At 37.4% G+C, this 17,920-nt stretch overlaps 2 protein-coding genes across 2 annotated transcripts; both read left to right on the forward strand.

Annotated features, from left to right (window-relative positions):
• Window positions 1-1,119: 1,119 nt before the first annotated feature.
• On the forward strand, window positions 1,120-9,736 carry LOC113694810 (kinesin-like protein KIN-5C). The gene is made up of 23 exons (XM_027213690.2): window positions 1,120-1,424; window positions 1,606-1,735; window positions 2,177-2,335; window positions 2,441-2,790; window positions 2,874-3,012; window positions 3,153-3,250; window positions 3,340-3,496; window positions 4,110-4,179; window positions 4,276-4,352; window positions 4,660-4,713; window positions 4,807-4,887; window positions 4,957-5,068; window positions 5,174-5,260; window positions 5,351-5,526; window positions 5,630-5,791; window positions 5,887-5,994; window positions 6,173-6,331; window positions 6,404-6,487; window positions 6,563-6,768; window positions 6,948-7,049; window positions 7,617-7,726; window positions 8,553-8,704; window positions 9,292-9,736. Exons 1-23 carry the CDS (start codon window positions 1,366-1,368, stop codon window positions 9,487-9,489), a joined length of 3,030 nt encoding a protein of 1,009 aa, XP_027069491.1. The 5' UTR covers window positions 1,120-1,365; the 3' UTR covers window positions 9,490-9,736.
• A 679-nt stretch (window positions 9,737-10,415) lies between these two features.
• LOC113697415 (putative pentatricopeptide repeat-containing protein At3g49142) lies at window positions 10,416-14,047 on the forward strand. The gene is made up of 2 exons (XM_027217019.2): window positions 10,416-13,567; window positions 13,762-14,047. The coding sequence occupies exon 1, from the start codon at window positions 10,864-10,866 to the stop codon at window positions 12,460-12,462; it is 1,599 nt and encodes a 532-aa protein (XP_027072820.1). The 5' UTR covers window positions 10,416-10,863; the 3' UTR covers window positions 12,463-13,567; window positions 13,762-14,047.
• Window positions 14,048-17,920: the final 3,873 nt, after the last annotated feature.

A 17,920-nucleotide genomic window follows, 5' to 3' on the forward strand; every position in this document is an offset into this window, starting at 1 on the left:
GGGAAATTTGTTGGACCTCCATTTCAACCCACGAGGGGGAAATTTGCTGGTTCTTTTGCTCCATCTACACTTATTGCACTTTTTCTCATTGTAGTGAGCTTGTTATACCAAGCTCATTCTTCTGCTTTCATGGCTAAAAATTATAATTTTTTACAATTCCTTTCATATTTTGTGATGCATTACAACTGATACAACTACCCTTATAACCCACCAGCATCTACAAGTTAATACACAAAAAACCAATTCACAAGTCAAAACACCCGCACTTTGCTCGGGCGGACCCCCAAAATAATCTAAATTAATGGTAGATATTACATCAACTACATAAACATATGGAAACAAATTTGAAGAACAATTACTTGATTTTTCTATCGTTGAACCCAATATAATAACGAGGTTAAAAACTTTGAAATTTCTATCACAGCTTTGCAATTCTCGTATTAATATGCGATTCCAAAATATGTTAATTACTGTTATACGTCGTACTTTATATATTAGTCCAAGTCTTCAAGAATTCAGTGGAAGACTTTCAATCTGAATTTCCATATTTTGGGTTAATTAATTAAGCAATGCAGTTAAAAAGCGACAAGGTTAAATTCTTAAGAAATCAAATTTTTAAGAGTTGATTTGTCATTTTTTAAGGATAATTTACAAAGTACACCAAGTTATGTGGAGGCGTCAATCAAAGCCTTGCAAAACGTGAGCAAACACTTCCACAGACTAGAGAGATAGTGGGGAATGGGAAAATTGTTTGAAAATTTACCCTGTATTTAGCTTTTCCTTGAGGAAAAAATAAAATTGATTTGAAGCTAGATCTGCAAAACAAATTTGTTATTGTTTTTTTTTTTTTTGGGGGTTAATTTTGTTGGTTTCCTTCTCCGAGACTAAACAATTCACGATAGAAAAGATGATGTTTGCGATGGAAAGATTAACCGGAGAAGCGAAGCCCCAGTTAATCAGGCCTTGGACCCATGGACCTAACTTCGGTGCTTAAGATCAGCCCATGTACTTATTCAAGTCTTCCATCCAACGGGCAGCCCAAAAGAGGGCAGATGCCCCATATACAAACCGGAAGGGCGTCATTGTAAATAAAACCATTATAATATTCCGACAGACCATAAACCGTCGGATCCAAATGACCACGAAGAAACCAACGGCGGGATCAAAGGGCAACAGAGAGAGAGAGCGGCCCTGGAAAATTCAAATCCCACTGCTAAATTCTCTATCCCGCTCTCATTTCAGATTTCACTCAAACCTTTGACACTGAACCGGCACCGTAGATACAGAAAACAGAGATCTGGGTAGCTAGTAAGAAGATTTCGGTTCTATTCCAAATACACTCTTTCTCATAGCCGCTAGAAAACAATGTCGAGTCGGCATGAGAAAGAAAAAGGAGTTAATGTTCAGGTCCTTCTTCGTTGCAGGTACTCCAAAGTGACACTACTGAATCGCTAAATAGGCGCTTTCAAATTTTTTTTTTGCCTTCTTAAAGGTGCTTGCGTTAGTGATGTAGTAGTGTGGCTAAGGGTTTATTTTTCATTGGTATTGTTTATGGAAAAAAAGTTCAAATATTGAACATCTGAATGCAAATTTGCTACTTGGCAGGCCGTTTAGTGAGGACGAATTGAGGAACAATGCACCCCAGGTTGTGACCTGCCACGATTATCAGAGAGAGGTTTCAGTGTCGCAGAGTATTGCTGGGAAGCATTTTGATAGGGTTTTTACTTTTGACAAGGTAATTTTGCTCCCCCCCCCCTCCCCCAACACCCAAGTTACGCGTTTTCTATCTAGTTTGTTCTGGCCTGCATCTCCACTTCCATCGCTTCAAGCTTCGAGATTTGAGCATTCGATAATTAGGGCTTAGATTAGGAATCAAAATTTTGACTGATTTCATGCCTTTTCTTTGATGGTGAGAGAAAAATGGAGGAAAGGTTTTATGTAATTGTTCCAGTATCTTTGTTTCTCGGAGATTGGCGTCAGGATAGGAATTGTAATTGCCTTCATTAAGGGACTCTGAACTTCGAAGACTCTTTAGAACTTGTAACCTTTTAAAATTTACAGATTCAAAGTTGAAGACCCCGTTTCTTTTCGTTTTTGATTTTTGGGAAAACAAACACTTCAGTATTTTCAAGTTTGCTTGTAATTTAATCGTACTTGGTTACCTTGCTGTGTTCAGGTTTTTGGTCCATCAGCTCAGCAGAAAGAACTTTTTGACCAAGCAGTTGTCCCAATTGTCAATGAAGTTCTGGAGGGTTTTAACTGTACCATATTTGCTTATGGGCAAACTGGGACTGGTAAAACTTACACCATGGAAGGTGAATGTAAGAGGTCCAAGGTATTTTGTCGTGGTGTTTATAAAGCATCTACTTGCGTTTTGCTTTTGATTTGGATTTTCTTGGTTCTCTTAATTCTCATGTACTTTATAACTCTGAATCACTAGAGTGGCCCTAATGGTGAATTGCCTCCGGAGGCTGGTGTAATACCGAGGGCTGTAAAGCAAATATTTGATACACTGGAGTCACAGAATGCAGAATACAGCGTTAAAGTAACATTCCTGGAGCTGTATAATGAGGAAATTACTGATCTGCTAGCCCCTGATGATTTGTCTAAAGTTGCTTTGGAGGACAAGCAGAAAAAGCAATTGCCACTCATGGAAGATGGGAAAGGAGGAGTTCTTGTGCGAGGACTTGAAGAGGAAATTGTGACTAGTGCCAGTGAGATTTTTACTTTACTTGAGAGGGGGTCTGCAAAACGTCGTACCGCAGAAACCTTATTAAACAAACAATCTAGGTTGTAACTCTTCTACAGTTATGGCATTTAATAACAATTTTCACTTCTTTTTTCAATTTTTATATTAATTTTGTTTTGTACAGTCGGTCGCATTCTCTCTTTTCCATAACGATACACATCAAGGAAGCAACCCCTGAAGGTGAAGAACTCATAAAATGTGGAAAGCTTAACTTAGTTGATTTAGCTGGTTCCGAAAACATTTCAAGGTCTGGTGCCAGGGAGGTAATTGCTTGATCGCTTTCTAAATTTTCAACAGCACTGTTGTAGTATGTTGCATGGTTATATATTTTGAGCTAGTGAACATAGTCTGTAAAACTTGAAAATTATGCTTTGCTTGAAATTTCTTGTTTCAATGTCCTTAGGGTCGTGCAAGAGAAGCTGGAGAAATAAATAAAAGTCTACTTACACTGGGACGAGTAATCAATGCTCTTGTGGAGCATCTAGGGCATATTCCCTACAGGTTCGGTGGATGGTTATATGTTAATTATGTTGTTTGTATATTGTTCTTGTTCCTTAGGTTCTAATATACAATTTTTATTCTTGGTTCAGGGACAGCAAGCTTACACGTTTACTTCGTGACTCGTTGGGAGGAAGAACTAAAACGTGCATCATTGCCACAGTCTCACCTGCTGTACATTGTCTTGAAGAGACCTTAAGCACACTGGACTATGCCCACAGGGCAAAGAACATAAAGAATAAGCCTGAGGTATGTTCTTTTACCTATGAACTGATCTCGTGTGAATCCATGTTAGCAATAATTTCACCACTTTCTCTCTGTCTATCTGTTTGTTGAACAAAGAATACAGGCTTGCAAGTTGTATGATTTCGCTGTTAACTTTCCTTTGTTATCTGTTGTATTAAATGTATCTTCACCTTCACAGAAATTTATTATTTTTAGGTTGATGAATGAAATTCTTAGTTGGATGACTTTCTTTTTGTTGATTGGTTTATTCCATTCCTGTGGCAAAGCTGATATGCTATCTTCTTGGTTTTTTAGTGTCGGTTCTGGAGATGTTTCCTGACTGGTAGTTTGTTTCTGAGGCAGTACATGGTCTCCTCTATATAGATGAACTAGTTTTCTATTTTGTAGTTAAGATAAGATACATGCAAGTGCCTGCATGTATTCTGTTGTCTGGGCATTGTGCATGTGTATATAATTTTACTTTGCACCAATGTTTATTAGAATGTTTATGCCTCAAGGACACTGTTTGGGTAGCTTCAGTTTGCCTACCCAATTATTTTGTCAACTATGATGATATACTTGTGATTATCTCTTGAGCGAAACCCTTCTTAAATGTCAATATTTTGTTTCCTTGCAGGTTAATCAGAAAATGATGAAATCCACCCTCATTAAGGACCTTTATGGTGAAATTGACCGGCTTAAAGCAGGTAAATGGAAAACGTTGTGCTTTTTTGTGGTTAGATTATTTCCGAAGTGTTTTCTTGCATTCATGAAAGCTAGGTTAAGTTTCTTGACTTCTGCAGAGGTTCATGCTGCACGTGAGAAAAATGGAGTTTACATACCGAAAGAGCGTTATTATCAGGAAGAGAGTGAGAGGAAGGTACTATATTGGGTTTATCTTTAATTTTCAAACTTAGTGTAGATTCGTTTTCTACTTTTATCAGGTACGATATGCTAGCATTTTATTGTACGATAAGTTGTTGTGGTCTATTTTAAGTTAGCCTTTGTTTTCTACATTTTGTATTTCTAATTTTTGGTCTATAGAGTACAAGTTGGGTCACAGCTAGGTGTAGGATCAAGATATCATTTTTTGTCTCGTACATTTTTTGTTTCGTTTCCTCCTTGCTTGCTTTAATGCATTTGGATCAACTTGCTGATCGCTTTCATAATCTCTTTTAATTGCATAGGCAATGGCAGATCAAATTGAACAAATGGGAATAACAATAGAAAACCATCAGAAGGCAAGCTTCATTTCGAATAGCAATTGTATTACTGTTTCACTCCAGGTGGCTACTGTAGCATCATGATTCCAATTCTTTGTTGTCAATGAACAGCAACTTGAGGAATTGCAAGCTAGATACGATGCTCAAGTTCAAGAGTGCTTAGACTTGAGGACCAAGCTAGAGAGTACCCAGGTTACTCTTTGTTTACAAATATTGTGTGCTGTTTCTAGATGTTGAAGTACTAATTGAGTTGTTTTGCAGAAAGATTTGTACAGAACCACCAAATTGTTGGCTATTACGGAAGAAGAGTTGCGAAGATCCCAATATACTCTTGAGGAACGAGACTATTATATATCTGAACAGAAGAAAGCGGGTAGGTTCATGGATGATTGTATTTCAAATGTAGGTTCATGGATGATTGTATTTCAAATGGTGCTTTAATTCTCTCTCTCTGAACCATGTCTGGAAATTTCAACAGAAAATGCACTGGCTCATCAAGCATGTGTCTTGCGGGCTAATTTGGAGAAAGCTCTTCAGGATAATGCTTCATTATTAGCAAAAATTGGTATGTAGCCTCCTTATGGCTAGTGTTTTATGAGCCTTTACACTGGATACCTCATATACCACTCATCTTCAAATGAAATGATTGCTATAGCTAGAGAGGACAAATTGATTGCTGACAACCAGTTCGCTGTGAACAACTTTCAATCTGAGCTTGCACAGCAAGTTAGTTCCCTCTGTAGAATGGTAACTGGATCAATTTCCCAGCAAAATGACCACATAGAGTGTGTTGATAAACTCTGTCATTCTTTTCTTGAGTCACATGAAAAGGTACTTTTAGATTTCAACTTGCAAGAACTCTTAATGGTCATTTGGCTTTCAATTCTTTGCTTTGTTTCTTTTGTGTCCAATGATTTAAAATATTTGCTTGTAGGCTATGGCAGATATTAAGAAAAAGTTAAGTGCCTCAAAGGCTTCGTTTATCTCCCACTTTGAGGCTATGCAAAATGTTGTTCGACTGCATGGAGCTACATCGAATGCTGCTTTGGAGGAAATATCAGCTTTGGCTGCTTCTGATGCAGATTCTACTGAAGAAGTAAGAAGTGCACATTATTTGATCTACTAAGATTTATATTTAGCTGGATTGGCTAATTGTTCTTATTCACAAATGTTTTGGACCTGTGGATATAGTTCTTAGCTGCAGATTCTGTTGAAGCAAAGTCAGTTTTTGACAAACTTCAGGATACACTATCTACACACCAAGGGGAAATGGCACATTTTGCGAGGGAACTTCGCCAGGTTTGCATCTTAGCTTAAGGAGGGCATACATTTACCTTTTGTTTGGTAGTCCTCTATTGTTTTCAACTTGATGTTTCTACTTTGCCGATTGAATTGCATACATTTGGTTCGCGCCTGAGTGCACTTTTATTATGGCTCTTTTAGTTTCATGTTATAGTTGACCTATTCTAACCCACAGAGGTTTAATGCTGGTGTTGAGCATTTGACAAGCACGTCGGATGGCATACATGGCTTCCTTGAAAAACTCATGGAAGAATCTAAAAGGCTTGAAAGACATGCATCTCAGATTGATGAAGTTCAGACAAACAGTATTGCTGAATTTCAGAAGGCTTATGAGGTACATTGTAAAACCTAAAAACTGAAACTGGGATTGTGAATTGAGATGCTTATATTTTTGGTCTGATTGTAGGAACAATCCAGGTCTAATGCAGAGCAGCTCATTGCTGATATGACAACACTGGTTTCCACACACATACAGCGTCAAAAAGAGCTGGTTTGTTGTGATTTTTTCGTTTTGGTGCCTGTAGGCTTTCATCTTTGTATTTGGATTGATGGATAAACTCAACAGGTAGATGCAAGACTTGTCAATCTTAGGGAGACAGTTACTGGAAATAAAACATTTTTGGATGGGCACATTTCGATGGTGGATGGTATTACTACAGAAACAAAAAGAAAGTGGCAGGATTATTTCATGCAGGCTGAGAATGATATAAAAGATAGTGCTGACTTTTCTGCAGCTAAACATTGTCGGATGGAGTTACTTTTTCAGGAGAGGTATGAAATGTTGATGGCTATGTTCTTGGACTGTAATTTTTCTTTCTACATGGGAAATACAATCTTTGTTTTTCCTATCTGGATAAAGTGTTGCTTTAAAATTTATATTTATGCTCTTGTGGTGCTCTTTTACCACTTTATTTGTACTTTCTTTAGTCTTGCTTTTCTTTTGAATCTAGTGTATCGACTACTCAAGCAGCAATCAAGAGGTGGGAGAAAGCACAGGAATCTGTTACTGAGATGAGCAGTCAACATGTCACTAAAATGGCTTCACTTGTTAGGTCAGTGCTAAACTTTGGAGACTATCTTCATTTGTGAAAGGAACAGTAATTAAGGCTTCTAAAATAATGGAAGAAATAGGAAAGTTAAATGTTGGTTAATAAGGAAGGAAAGGCATTGTTTTGCTTAAGTATGTTAGTTCTTTTCCTCCCTTAGACAGAGCTTTTGTGCCCTTAGCATCTGTGCTTTGAATTGTCTCCTTCAAACAGCAAAAAAAAAAAGTCACTAGTTGACAGTCAGATCCAATTAATCTTAACCAGAAGCTGGTTTTAAAGATCAAATCTTGCAAATGTTATTTTGGATCCTGTTTTGGTAATTTGGAGTTGGACAGAAATTAGAGAGGGCCCAGGTTTTGGCCGGGGGGGGTGGGGTTGTTACTGTTAAATGAATGCATCCTGGACTGTGCAATTTCATGCAACTGATTTGCTTTTTCCTGGATGTGGTAGTCTTTAGTTACTTGAAACGTGCAGAACATTTAGAGGCAGATATTAAATAGGTTTGCTATTGATTGCTTGAAAGATGATTAATAATGGCACTGTATCAAATAGATTTTAAAACTTTTTTTACAGGAATCTCTGTGACGGTAATGAGCAACATTTGTCTGAGATAGACTCTGCAAGAATTGCAGCTGAAGTGGATGTAGTCAGATCCAATGAAGACACAATCCAATGCTTTAATGGTAATACTCGCAAACTATTACTGCTTCCAATACCAGATTTAAACCTGTGATTTAGATTGTCATTTAACTGATAAATGTCTGTAAACGCAGAAGAGTCTGTATAGAATGTCATTTGTTTTAAAAAGATACATGTCTGTGTCATTTCTGTGCCATTTACATATTTTTAGTTAGTGTTGGATATCCACAAATCTTGGCTGACATAATTTGTTAATATTCCCTGTCAGTTTGTTTTCATGCCAATAACATGAGGGGGAGTTTGTGATGAGCTTTCCTTCATTCTGGCCATTTTTCTGATCTTTTGTGGACCTTCAAACAAAGGAATTTAATGTGGTTATTGCGAGGTACTAGGATGCTTGCACTAAGCACTTAAATCTTTAAAAGTCACCACAGAATACTGAGATCTACAATCAGAATTGCAATTTGCTAAAGAAAGGAGAGAATTTTAGTGACCAAGCCAAAGTATAGCATTTTGTTGATCTTTTATTAGTGCTTATGCCTGTGTTGTATGGCATGACTCATGATAGATTCAAAACAAGCCTAGTTTCAGCCTTACTGACACTGTGTTATATATGACTCCACTCATTTATCGCAATATAGCCATGCAGATTACAATTTGTATGTGCAAAACCAGCAATGCAAGGGCAGATCACTGGTAGAACAGAGATTTTATTCTTTGCATTTCTGAAAGTAATCTGTCTGGTATAGGAGGACCTTATATATTACTTTTTGTGCATGTATATGTACCTTAACGGGTTGTTCGTGCGATTTTAATGGATCTTAAGAATTATGTTGATGCTTGGTGATTGCTCTTTTGCTGAAAATTCAGGCATGTCAGAGCAAGAGAGGAGGTCTGTATCTGAAATTCTGACAGCTTCAAGAGCTCATTCTGAGACGCTTGAGAAACTTCAGAATGATCATAATATGCAGTCTGCCGTAATAGGACAAAAGGCTAATGAAGCCTTCAATGAGCAGTATATGGTATGATGATTTACAACTTGTCTATCGATATCTTAATTAGTCCACTTGTCTATAGATGTTCAATAGGCTTCACTCTTCACTACAGTGAGAACTGTACGCTTTGCCTGAATTTATTTCTTCATAACTTTTAATTGTGAAGTAAGCCATCTGTTTCATGCTGGATGCAGACATTATTCTTTTGCCTTTTGGGCTTCAAAAATTAGGTAGTCAGATAGTGAGAGAGAGAGTAGTGACGAGACCAAAGCTGACAACCTTTGTTACTTCCCTAACCGTTTGTAAAAGTTTCCCTGTTTGGCTAAGGGCTAGGACTTTTCTAAGTTTGATTCTCCACTAGACAGATATAATTGGATGGCTATTTTCTCAAGTAGCATAAGGTACTACACTTTGAGGTTTCACAGTTCCCCTTTGTGTTTATATAAAATTGAGTCAAGCAGTCAAGGAAGGAGATTTGGTAATCTTAAGCTCAAAACTAGTAAATGAAGCATGGCGTTCTTCACTGTTTTCATTTCGAATTTTGCTTAGAGGAAAATGCTATAATGCATTAACGTGGTTTTTTGTTTAATGTGGCGGGTTAATAATCGGGTCAGGATTATGAACCAACGGGCACAACACCATCTCGGTCAGAGCCAGATGTTCCTAGCAAGAGTAGTATTGAAGCACTTCGGGCCATGCCGATGGATACCCTTCTGGAGGAATTTCGGGAAAACCATTCATATGAATCTTTTCGAAGAAAAGAAGCAAAGCCGTCTCTTATTCCACGCTCCCCTCTGTCACAGATCAATTAACAGCTTCATGGTTTCTGGCTTGGACATGTTTTTATATTTTGTTTTGTATCTGTATGTTTCATGTATACCTTTACTATCAACTGCAATTGATACATGCAGAGCAGAAATTGGTCTTAGGATTTGTATTATTATAGGCTCATCAATTATAAATAATCCCTACTTGGGATTAAGGTAAAAGTTGTAAATTGTGGGGAGTCTCAACGTACATTTAGAGTACTTACATTTGTTTGTTACGCACCTTGTTTCAGTCAGAGTTGCGGCAAAGTCAACTATTTCCTTTTCGGGTCGGGTCACCAAAAAAACCCGTCTTCTAATTAGCCATGTATTTATTTTGACAAAAAAAAAAAAAAATTAGCCATGTATTTATATCTAACAAATATATTGGCTATTGGCCACCACTATAGTTTTTAAGATTTGGTGGAATGGAAGATTAAAGGTTTAAATTTTGTTTTTCATCATTTAACTAACTCCTTTATTTGTGGGATGAGAGGTCAAGAGTTTAAATTTTACTTTTCTATCAATGTAGTTTTATATGAGAATTGTTCTAAATTCACATGGATGGATGGTGCACCTGTATGATCTGATGTCGATTCAATTCTTGTAAGTCCTCCCAGTCAATTGGATCACCTCATAAAAATTGCCATGTACTCTTTGTATCAAGTTCAAGTACTTTTCATAAATATGATTTTAACCTCTAAAGCTTTTGTTAAATTTTTGAAATTCTATTTTGACTACGAACTTTTGATAAACCTGCAAAACATTTATCTTTTAGAAAAGAAAACTAAAAAAGACACAAAACAAAAACTAAAAAGGGTTGATTTTATAAAAGAGGGTATTAAGAATGCTTGGGGCGTGATTTTCCTATTTTGTTATTCAAGACAAAGCAGAAAAAAGATTTCAATAAAATCCTCCTAATAATAAGAAGGCTTGGGGGTTGATTAAGGTCAATTCAAAAATGGCTTCGCCAGGAGTTCATAACCAGTCTTACATTGTAATGGTTACAACACTCGTTTCTTTAAAGTCAGGCTCTTAGTCTTAGTTAATCGACTCCTAGGAACGAATGTTCAAATTTAAACACCAATACCTTCTGCCCTCTCCTAAGTTCGGAAGAGTTGGCTTACTTTCAGCAGGTCCTGGCAGTCCTGCTACTGCAACAGTTGAATCCTTGGACCATCCCAATGATGATGATCCAGAAGCTTTCCCAACTCAGATCACGCCATTTTAGAAACATCTAACTCTCAATCATTGGACCCAAGTTTTTATCTTTTTACACTTCCCAAATGTAAAAACGTACCCCAGATCAAACAAGTTCACAGCCAAGTAACTGTGAACGGACTGCTTAAAAATCTTGTCATTGCTAATAAACTTCTTTACATGTACACAGCGCACAGGGCTGTAACTGAAGCTCATGGTTTGTTTTGTGGAATTAAGGAGAAAAATTCAATGTCTTGGAGCGTTATGGTTGGTGGGTTCGCGAAAAATGGGGACTGTGTAGATTGTTTTAGGACTTTTAGGGAGTATATAAGGTCAGCGGATCATCCCGATAACTATACATTGCCTTTGGTGATAAGGGTTTGTAGAGATACAACCGACCTCCAAATGGGTAGATTGATTCATCAAATTGTACATAAATTTGGATTGCATTCTGATCCTTTTGTTGCTGCAGCCCTAGTGGATATGTATGCGAAATGTAAGGTTATCGATGATGCCAAGACGATGTTTGATACAATGCTTGAAAGGGACCTCGTCACTTGGACGGTCATGATTGGGGCGCAAACTGAATGTGGAAGCGCAAACGAGGCCCTTTTGTTGTTTGATAGGATGCAAGAAGAAGGTATTGTCCCGGATAGCGTTGCTATGGTAAATGTTGTTAATGCTTGTGCCAAATTAGGGGCTATGCACAAGGCTAGGCTTGTCCATGATTATATTTCTGGGAAGAAATTTTGGTTGACTGTGGTTCTAGGAACTGCGATGATTGATATGTATGCCAAGTGTGGGTGTGTGGAATCTGCTAGAGAGATATTTGATAGAATGGGAATAAAAAATGTAGTAACTTGGAGTGCAATGATTGCGGCTTATGGATATCATGGGCGTGGTAGAGAAGCTCTTGACTATTTCTCTATGATGTTAATGACTGGGATGGTGCCTAATAGTATCACTTTTGTCTCAATATTGTATGCTTGTAGTCATTCAGGGATGGTTGAAGATGGGCTTAAGCTCTTCTCCCTTATGCAAGAAGAGTATGGTGTTAGACCAAATGTGAAACATTTTACTTGTGTGGTTGACCTCTTGGGCCGCGCTGGGAGACTTGATGAAGCCTCGAGCTTAATCAAGAATATGGCCATTGAAAAGGATGAGGGACTGTGGGGAGCTTTACTAGGGGCATGTCGAATTTATGGTCATGTTGAACTTGCAGAAGAGGCAGCAAGATCTCTTCTTGAATTGCAGCCTGAAAATGCTGGGCATCATTATATATTGCTTGCTAATATATATGCCAGAGCAGGGAAGTGGAAAGATGTTGCCAGGATTCGGGAACTAATGACCCGTCAGAGATTGAAAAAAGTTCCTGGTTGGACATGCATTGAAGTGGATAACAAAATCCATCAATTTACCATTGGAGACCATTCTCATCCTCAGTTGAAGGAGATATATGAGAAGCTAAAATGTTTGTGCAATAAATTAGAGCTGGCTGGCTATGTTCCCGACACGAATTATGTGTTGCATGATGTTGATGAGGAATGTAAGCGAGGAATCTTATACACACACAGCGAAAAGTTGGCTATCACATTTGGTCTCTCTGCGACTCCTGAGGGAAGCCCTATTAGAATTACAAAGAACCTAAGGGTTTGTGGTGATTGTCATACATTTATTAAATATGTTTCATTAGTGGCAAATAGGTTAGTTATTGTGCGAGATGCAAATAGATTTCATCATTTTAAGGATGGTGCTTGTTCTTGTGGAGATTACTGGTGATTGCTGTTTCCACGTTGGTGGGATGACTCCTCCCTCACCCTACATAGAATTTTTTGTTTGTGACTATGTGGATGCAAAAATGGCGTCTGTTGTGAAAATTTGAAATTTGAGGGTTGTATACAGACTCGTGGGACACTCTATGCAGAGCTTCTGCAACTGCTGTTGATGTGCGCTTCTGCCACTGTGAATGCTAGCTTGGTTGCCTTCACTATCTTGTGGTCCTTGACGCCGGGCCTCTAGTTGATTTTAAGTGATAAATATATTGTGTACATAGTTAGAGCTATACTAGCTCCTTGTTTTGAATTCTTCGTTGTCTTCCAAATGTCCAAAAGCCCCATGTGATCATATCATTCTGCTATACTGCACATGAGTGTTCCACTAACAGAGCAAACGAGGATATCTCCACATATCTGCATGATGTTGGTAAGGAACTCGAACACGAATCTTATACATACACTCACAGTGAAAAGTTGACATTGCATTTGGGCGCTCCTGATGGAACCATATTAGGATTACTAAGTATTTTAGGGTCTGTGGTGATTGTCACACATTTATTAAGGAAGGTACTTGTTCTTGTGGAGATTGCAGGTTAATGCTGTTTCCACCCTGGTGAGGTGAGTTTTCTCCCATCTGTGTATCTTACCCTCATCCATAGTGCTACAACTAAAAAAATCCATTATTAGAATGCCATTCTTTGTGATTATATTGCACGAGAAATGGTATTTGGAACAGAAAATTTGGACAGCTTGTACAGATCTAATGGCCTATTGGAATTGGCAGTCCATCTACAGGTTCTGCCACTGCCGTTAATGCGGAGTTTTGCTACCATGGATGCTAGCTTGTTTGACTCTCTCTATCTTGTGGTCCTTAACTGGCAGGCCTGCTAATTGATTTTGAACTGTTGAGCCCATATGCGTCTCAACTTCAGGATGGATCAGTTTGGCTCCATACTTTCTTAATTGTCTTCCAAAAAACACAAGTTAAAAGCACCATGTGCTGATATCATTGTGCTACTCCGCTCTCTACATGTTTCTTCAACCAACAGAACACTCAGTCAGCATATCTCTTCATACCTGCTCTGGGCTTAAGCTGTACTATCTTCCAGGTACGCAATGTTAATTTTTACTGCTGAAAGATATTTGCAAGAGTCTAGTATCAGAAGCCTGGTTAGGCCTTGCTCTTTTTTTTTTTTTTTTTTTTTTGTCGACGGAGTAGGTATCCGGGTCAAGTCCGTAAAGGCCTTGCTCATGTACACTAATTTCTTACCATAGTTGACCTAACATTCACTATCCTTCATAGGTCTGTGTCTTTGGAATCCACAAGGAATTACTACTACTGATTGAAGTGAGATGTACAGAAGCTTTGACATGTTATTACGCCCCCAAACAAGCAAAGTTGTAAAAGTCCATACTTTTTAATTGCTGAATGGACTTAGTGCATGTATATGTGTGCACCGGTAACTCTTAAGCATTGGCTATGCTGCATTTGCAAATGTAGTACAAGTCACTGGTCTAGTCTCGATTCTTGAAGTAAGAAACATTTCAACATTGAACTGATGATATTACTTAAATATAGCAATTGGCTACGCTGCACTTTGACTTAGTGGGCTGCATAATGCAACCTACCCTAACTTTTCCTGTACAGTTAATGCAGTCGCATTTTCCCTGAACTTCCCGATACATGAAAGACTCTGACGTCAAGAGCCCGCATTCATTCTTTGGCTCCGCCCCAGAGTACCAATTTGTATTCCGAACATTAGGCTTTACATATCTTGTAAGTAGTGGGAATTCATATGTCCCCTCACATTTTGAAAATTACACATACCTCCCCTAAAACATAGGTTTGGATTTCACCTTGATGATGTAAGACTAAAAATGTATATGAATGCCCAAAATTGCCCTCATTTAAATTTCCTTAGTATGAATAATCATAAAAAATTTTTAAAAGGCAAAACAGCAACAAAAGTGCAAGTTTGGGGTAATAATTTTAGTACAGTCTATCAAATTATACTTTATCGTAATCTAGTAGCTTTTTTTATGCTCAATAATATGAATAATTGGGTTGTTGGCAGTGATAATTGCTTCCATCATCATCAATAGCAATAGCATATCTGAATGAAAGAAGGAATGAGACATCTATCTTGATTAACATATTTGAGTGATAGAATGTTATAATTTAATGGATATGACTAAAATAGTTTGGCCACAATATATGGCCTGGTCAAGAAGAATTGTTTTCCTTTTTTTTTATTATCTTTTTCCTTTTTTATCAATGGCTTGTCTTTTGAAAAATTATGAAGGTTATTATAGTCATTGTCTATCATCAAATGAGGTAAGTGTAATATTGAAAACTTCAAGGGAGTTCAGTGAAATTGTTAGAGAGGTTTCTGAAATTATCCCAATGGGAAACTGATGGTGCATCTCATACTTCAATCTTTAAAAAAAAAAAAAAAAAAAAAAAAATTCCCTCAGCAGTCAGCAAAGACCTTAACCGAATTTCAAGTTGCTCGAAAGGTCTGGAGTGGGGAGACGTGGATCGCGAAGGCAAATCCATTACTGGACTCAGATATGTTCTAAATTTTAAGAGAGGCTACGTGGAAATGTAAGAAATAAAAATCCAGGACCAATTCCAATGGAAACCAAGACCATTTCTGGATTCATGTTTCTTCGTGGTCGAGTAAAAACGCGAATCAAGTCAGTGGAGGAGGGTACAATGTCGGTTGTGGAACTCTGAAATGGGCGCTTTATGTTGTCTTACTCATTTGATGTTGGATCTTTATGAAAATGCACCCACCTCACATCTTTTTCTAAGGCCAGAAACGTGCAAGATCATTACAAGAATCATTACAAGAATACGTGTATGTAGATAGATGCATATATTATCGGGCAGGTAGTGGGAAACTGGGAATGTGCCTGAGACAAGTGTGTTTTGAGGCTCTTTTCGGCTGGAGAGGGTAGAGAGTTTCACTTTAGGGAAAAGCCCGTGGAGGACCATTATAGTGATTTCGGTATTTGTCCAATCTTTATCACCAGTCTGGAGAGGTCTCCAAATGGCTATGGTGGGTATCGTTTTTCGGCCTCCAAATGGCTTGGCTTACCCTTCCAAGAATGCATCATATATGTGAAGACAAAGACCGAAAGATCCTTTTGTGATTCGTAGCTGTGGGGGTATACGCATTTTAGTGAAGAAACCTGCAGAAAAAAAAGAATTACAGATTTCGGACGAATGCTTCAGAAGGAAAATGCCATTTTAGTGACAAGGCATGCAACTTTTGTCATTTCAACTTCAGTGAAGGCATTCAAGAAGATTAATATACAAGTCTTTTGACCTTTTCTGCTCTTCTGCATAATTGTCGCATTCAGCCTTCTAACTTTAGCTCTAGTTTAGCACAGTCATTAAATTTTAAATACCAACTATTTATTCTGCTTGATAATTCATTTTTCAAAAACAAAATTCATTTATGCATAAGAAATGTTAAAATTCATTTATAACTTTAATTACTTCTTGACTTTCTCTTAGCTTTTGCGGCAAGGATTGGGTTGAATAGTAAAGCGGAAAGGGTTATAAATAAAAAATCTCAAGTTCAAGTCCTCTCACTAAAAAAAAAAAAACTTCCCATAGTTTTAGTCAGAGGACTTTGCAACACACTACAAATTATATTTGTTAATTATTTAAAAATTAATAGAATGTTATAAATATGCAATATTGATTTGAAAAGGTAGAATACCAACTAACTGTATAACATATAACCAATAAAATGATAGGTATGCCAAAAAGAAACTCAAAATTTGTTTTGAAATTCAGAAATCTTAGTGTTGAATTGCGATTTCAAAGAGTATGAAACGATGATTATATTTTTCAACTATGGAAAATAACATAGTGTGCCTACGGGTAATAACAACAAAGCACTAAAGAACTCCATTCTATTGTTGTGGAGCATTTTTATGTTATTTTTTCTTCTATTCTCCCTTGCCATTCCTTTATAACAAACAAATTTATGTGAAATTGTAAAATTTTCATTACTCTTTGTGTACGGTGTTTGTACTTATTCTAAATTTTGGTATATATTTACCAACCGAATGCTATTCATGCATTAAGCAATTGTGTACGAATAACAAGGTTATATATATAATGATATATCAAGTTATATATATGACAAATACAACAACGTTGTAACTGCATCAAAATGCCATCCTTGCTTGCATTTGTACTTTGTAGATATGATTTTGTATTAATTGAAGCTGCTAAGCATTCATTTTACTCAGACCCATGCACCCGGAAAGGTTCTACTGCCAAGTGCTTGTTTTCTCACATCATTAGTCAATTATTATCTACCGGTGCTTAGGCCTTCTTATACAAGAAACAGGAGCATCCGAATATTAGTTTAAAACATCGTGAAGTTAGCACTTGCAAATGAGGCTAGGAAAGTAGGAAGAAATTCGTTATATGAGGGGGTGAATGTCGATCGCCATGTATCACATAAATGAAGAAGCATATGCAAATGTCGCCATGTATCACATAATCAGCATTTGGTCCTGCAGTTGGCGACTGCGAATGCTCACCCAACCTTTTTGTCAGAAACCAAGCTGCAATCAAATGCCAACACAACAACATGCACCGCAGTTACTAGCGAAGAAATGAACATTACAAACTTTTTTGGGGTCGTCATTTTCGAACTAGAAAGATGTATGTATACTCTGGTGGTAAGAATGATAGTGCTCTCATCTCACTCATTCCCCCGGAACGTTTCCACAAATGCAATGACCACATAAGCACTTTATCCGTGCCCACAAATTCTTCCACTTTCAGAAAAGATCTACGTAAATGCAGATGGTAGGAAGGGGTCGGTACAATAATGTTTCCAAAGTCCATTATCGTTTCCCCCCAAGGGTTTTCCGAAATAAATCTGTTAGTACCAATTTTCTCGTGTCTAGAGTAAAACTTTTGGCTCCGCAGATCGATCTACCCAATTTCACATACTCTACAAATGCTGAGATAAAGCCATGGGCAAAAGGAAAAAAGAAAAAAAAAATTCATGCTAGGGATTTTAACAACTTTTTCATCCAGTAAATTTGCTTTTCAGTGTTTGATGTTTAGTAGAGATCGATCTAGGTTCTTCATCCAGTACTAATTTCAGCTTCTTGTTCCTAAACGTTAAGATGTTTCTGAATTCTTTGGTGTTGAGCGAACCACACCATACAATACACTATTCCGAAATGACTGGAGCTTAATGTGACGTAAAAAGAAAAAACTGGAGCTTATCGTTTCCAATATATAGCCAGTACAAAAGCAATGGTAATGGCTGGCTATCATCATAACTAGTTAGCGACTCGTACAAAATATCGAACATCAAATCCAAATTAATTTATGTGGTTCATCTCATATAAAATCTTACTCATTTTTTTTTCCACTCAATGATTTAACAAACTTTCATTAATTATGTAAGCTCTTGGCGAGT

The sequence above is a fragment of the Coffea arabica genome, chromosome 6e (assembly GCF_036785885.1).
Source record: "Coffea arabica cultivar ET-39 chromosome 6e, Coffea Arabica ET-39 HiFi, whole genome shotgun sequence".
In the NCBI taxonomy this organism is placed as follows: domain Eukaryota; kingdom Viridiplantae; phylum Streptophyta; class Magnoliopsida; order Gentianales; family Rubiaceae; genus Coffea; species Coffea arabica.

Bases quoted from the DNA above. Each gene is read 5' to 3' on its own strand.
- LOC113697415 (XM_027217019.2), top strand. From the start codon at position 10,864: ATGTACACAGCGCACAGGGCTGTAACTGAAGCTCATGGTTTGTTTTGT.
- LOC113694810 (XM_027213690.2), top strand. From the start codon at position 1,366: ATGTCGAGTCGGCATGAGAAAGAAAAAGGAGTTAATGTTCAGGTCCTT. The intron at 2,791-2,873 runs GTTGTAACTCTT...TGTTTTGTACAG, and splicing joins TTATTAAACAAACAATCTAG to TCGGTCGCATTCTCTCTTTT. The intron at 6,769-6,947 runs GTATGAAATGTT...TTTTGAATCTAG, and splicing joins GAGTTACTTTTTCAGGAGAG to TGTATCGACTACTCAAGCAG.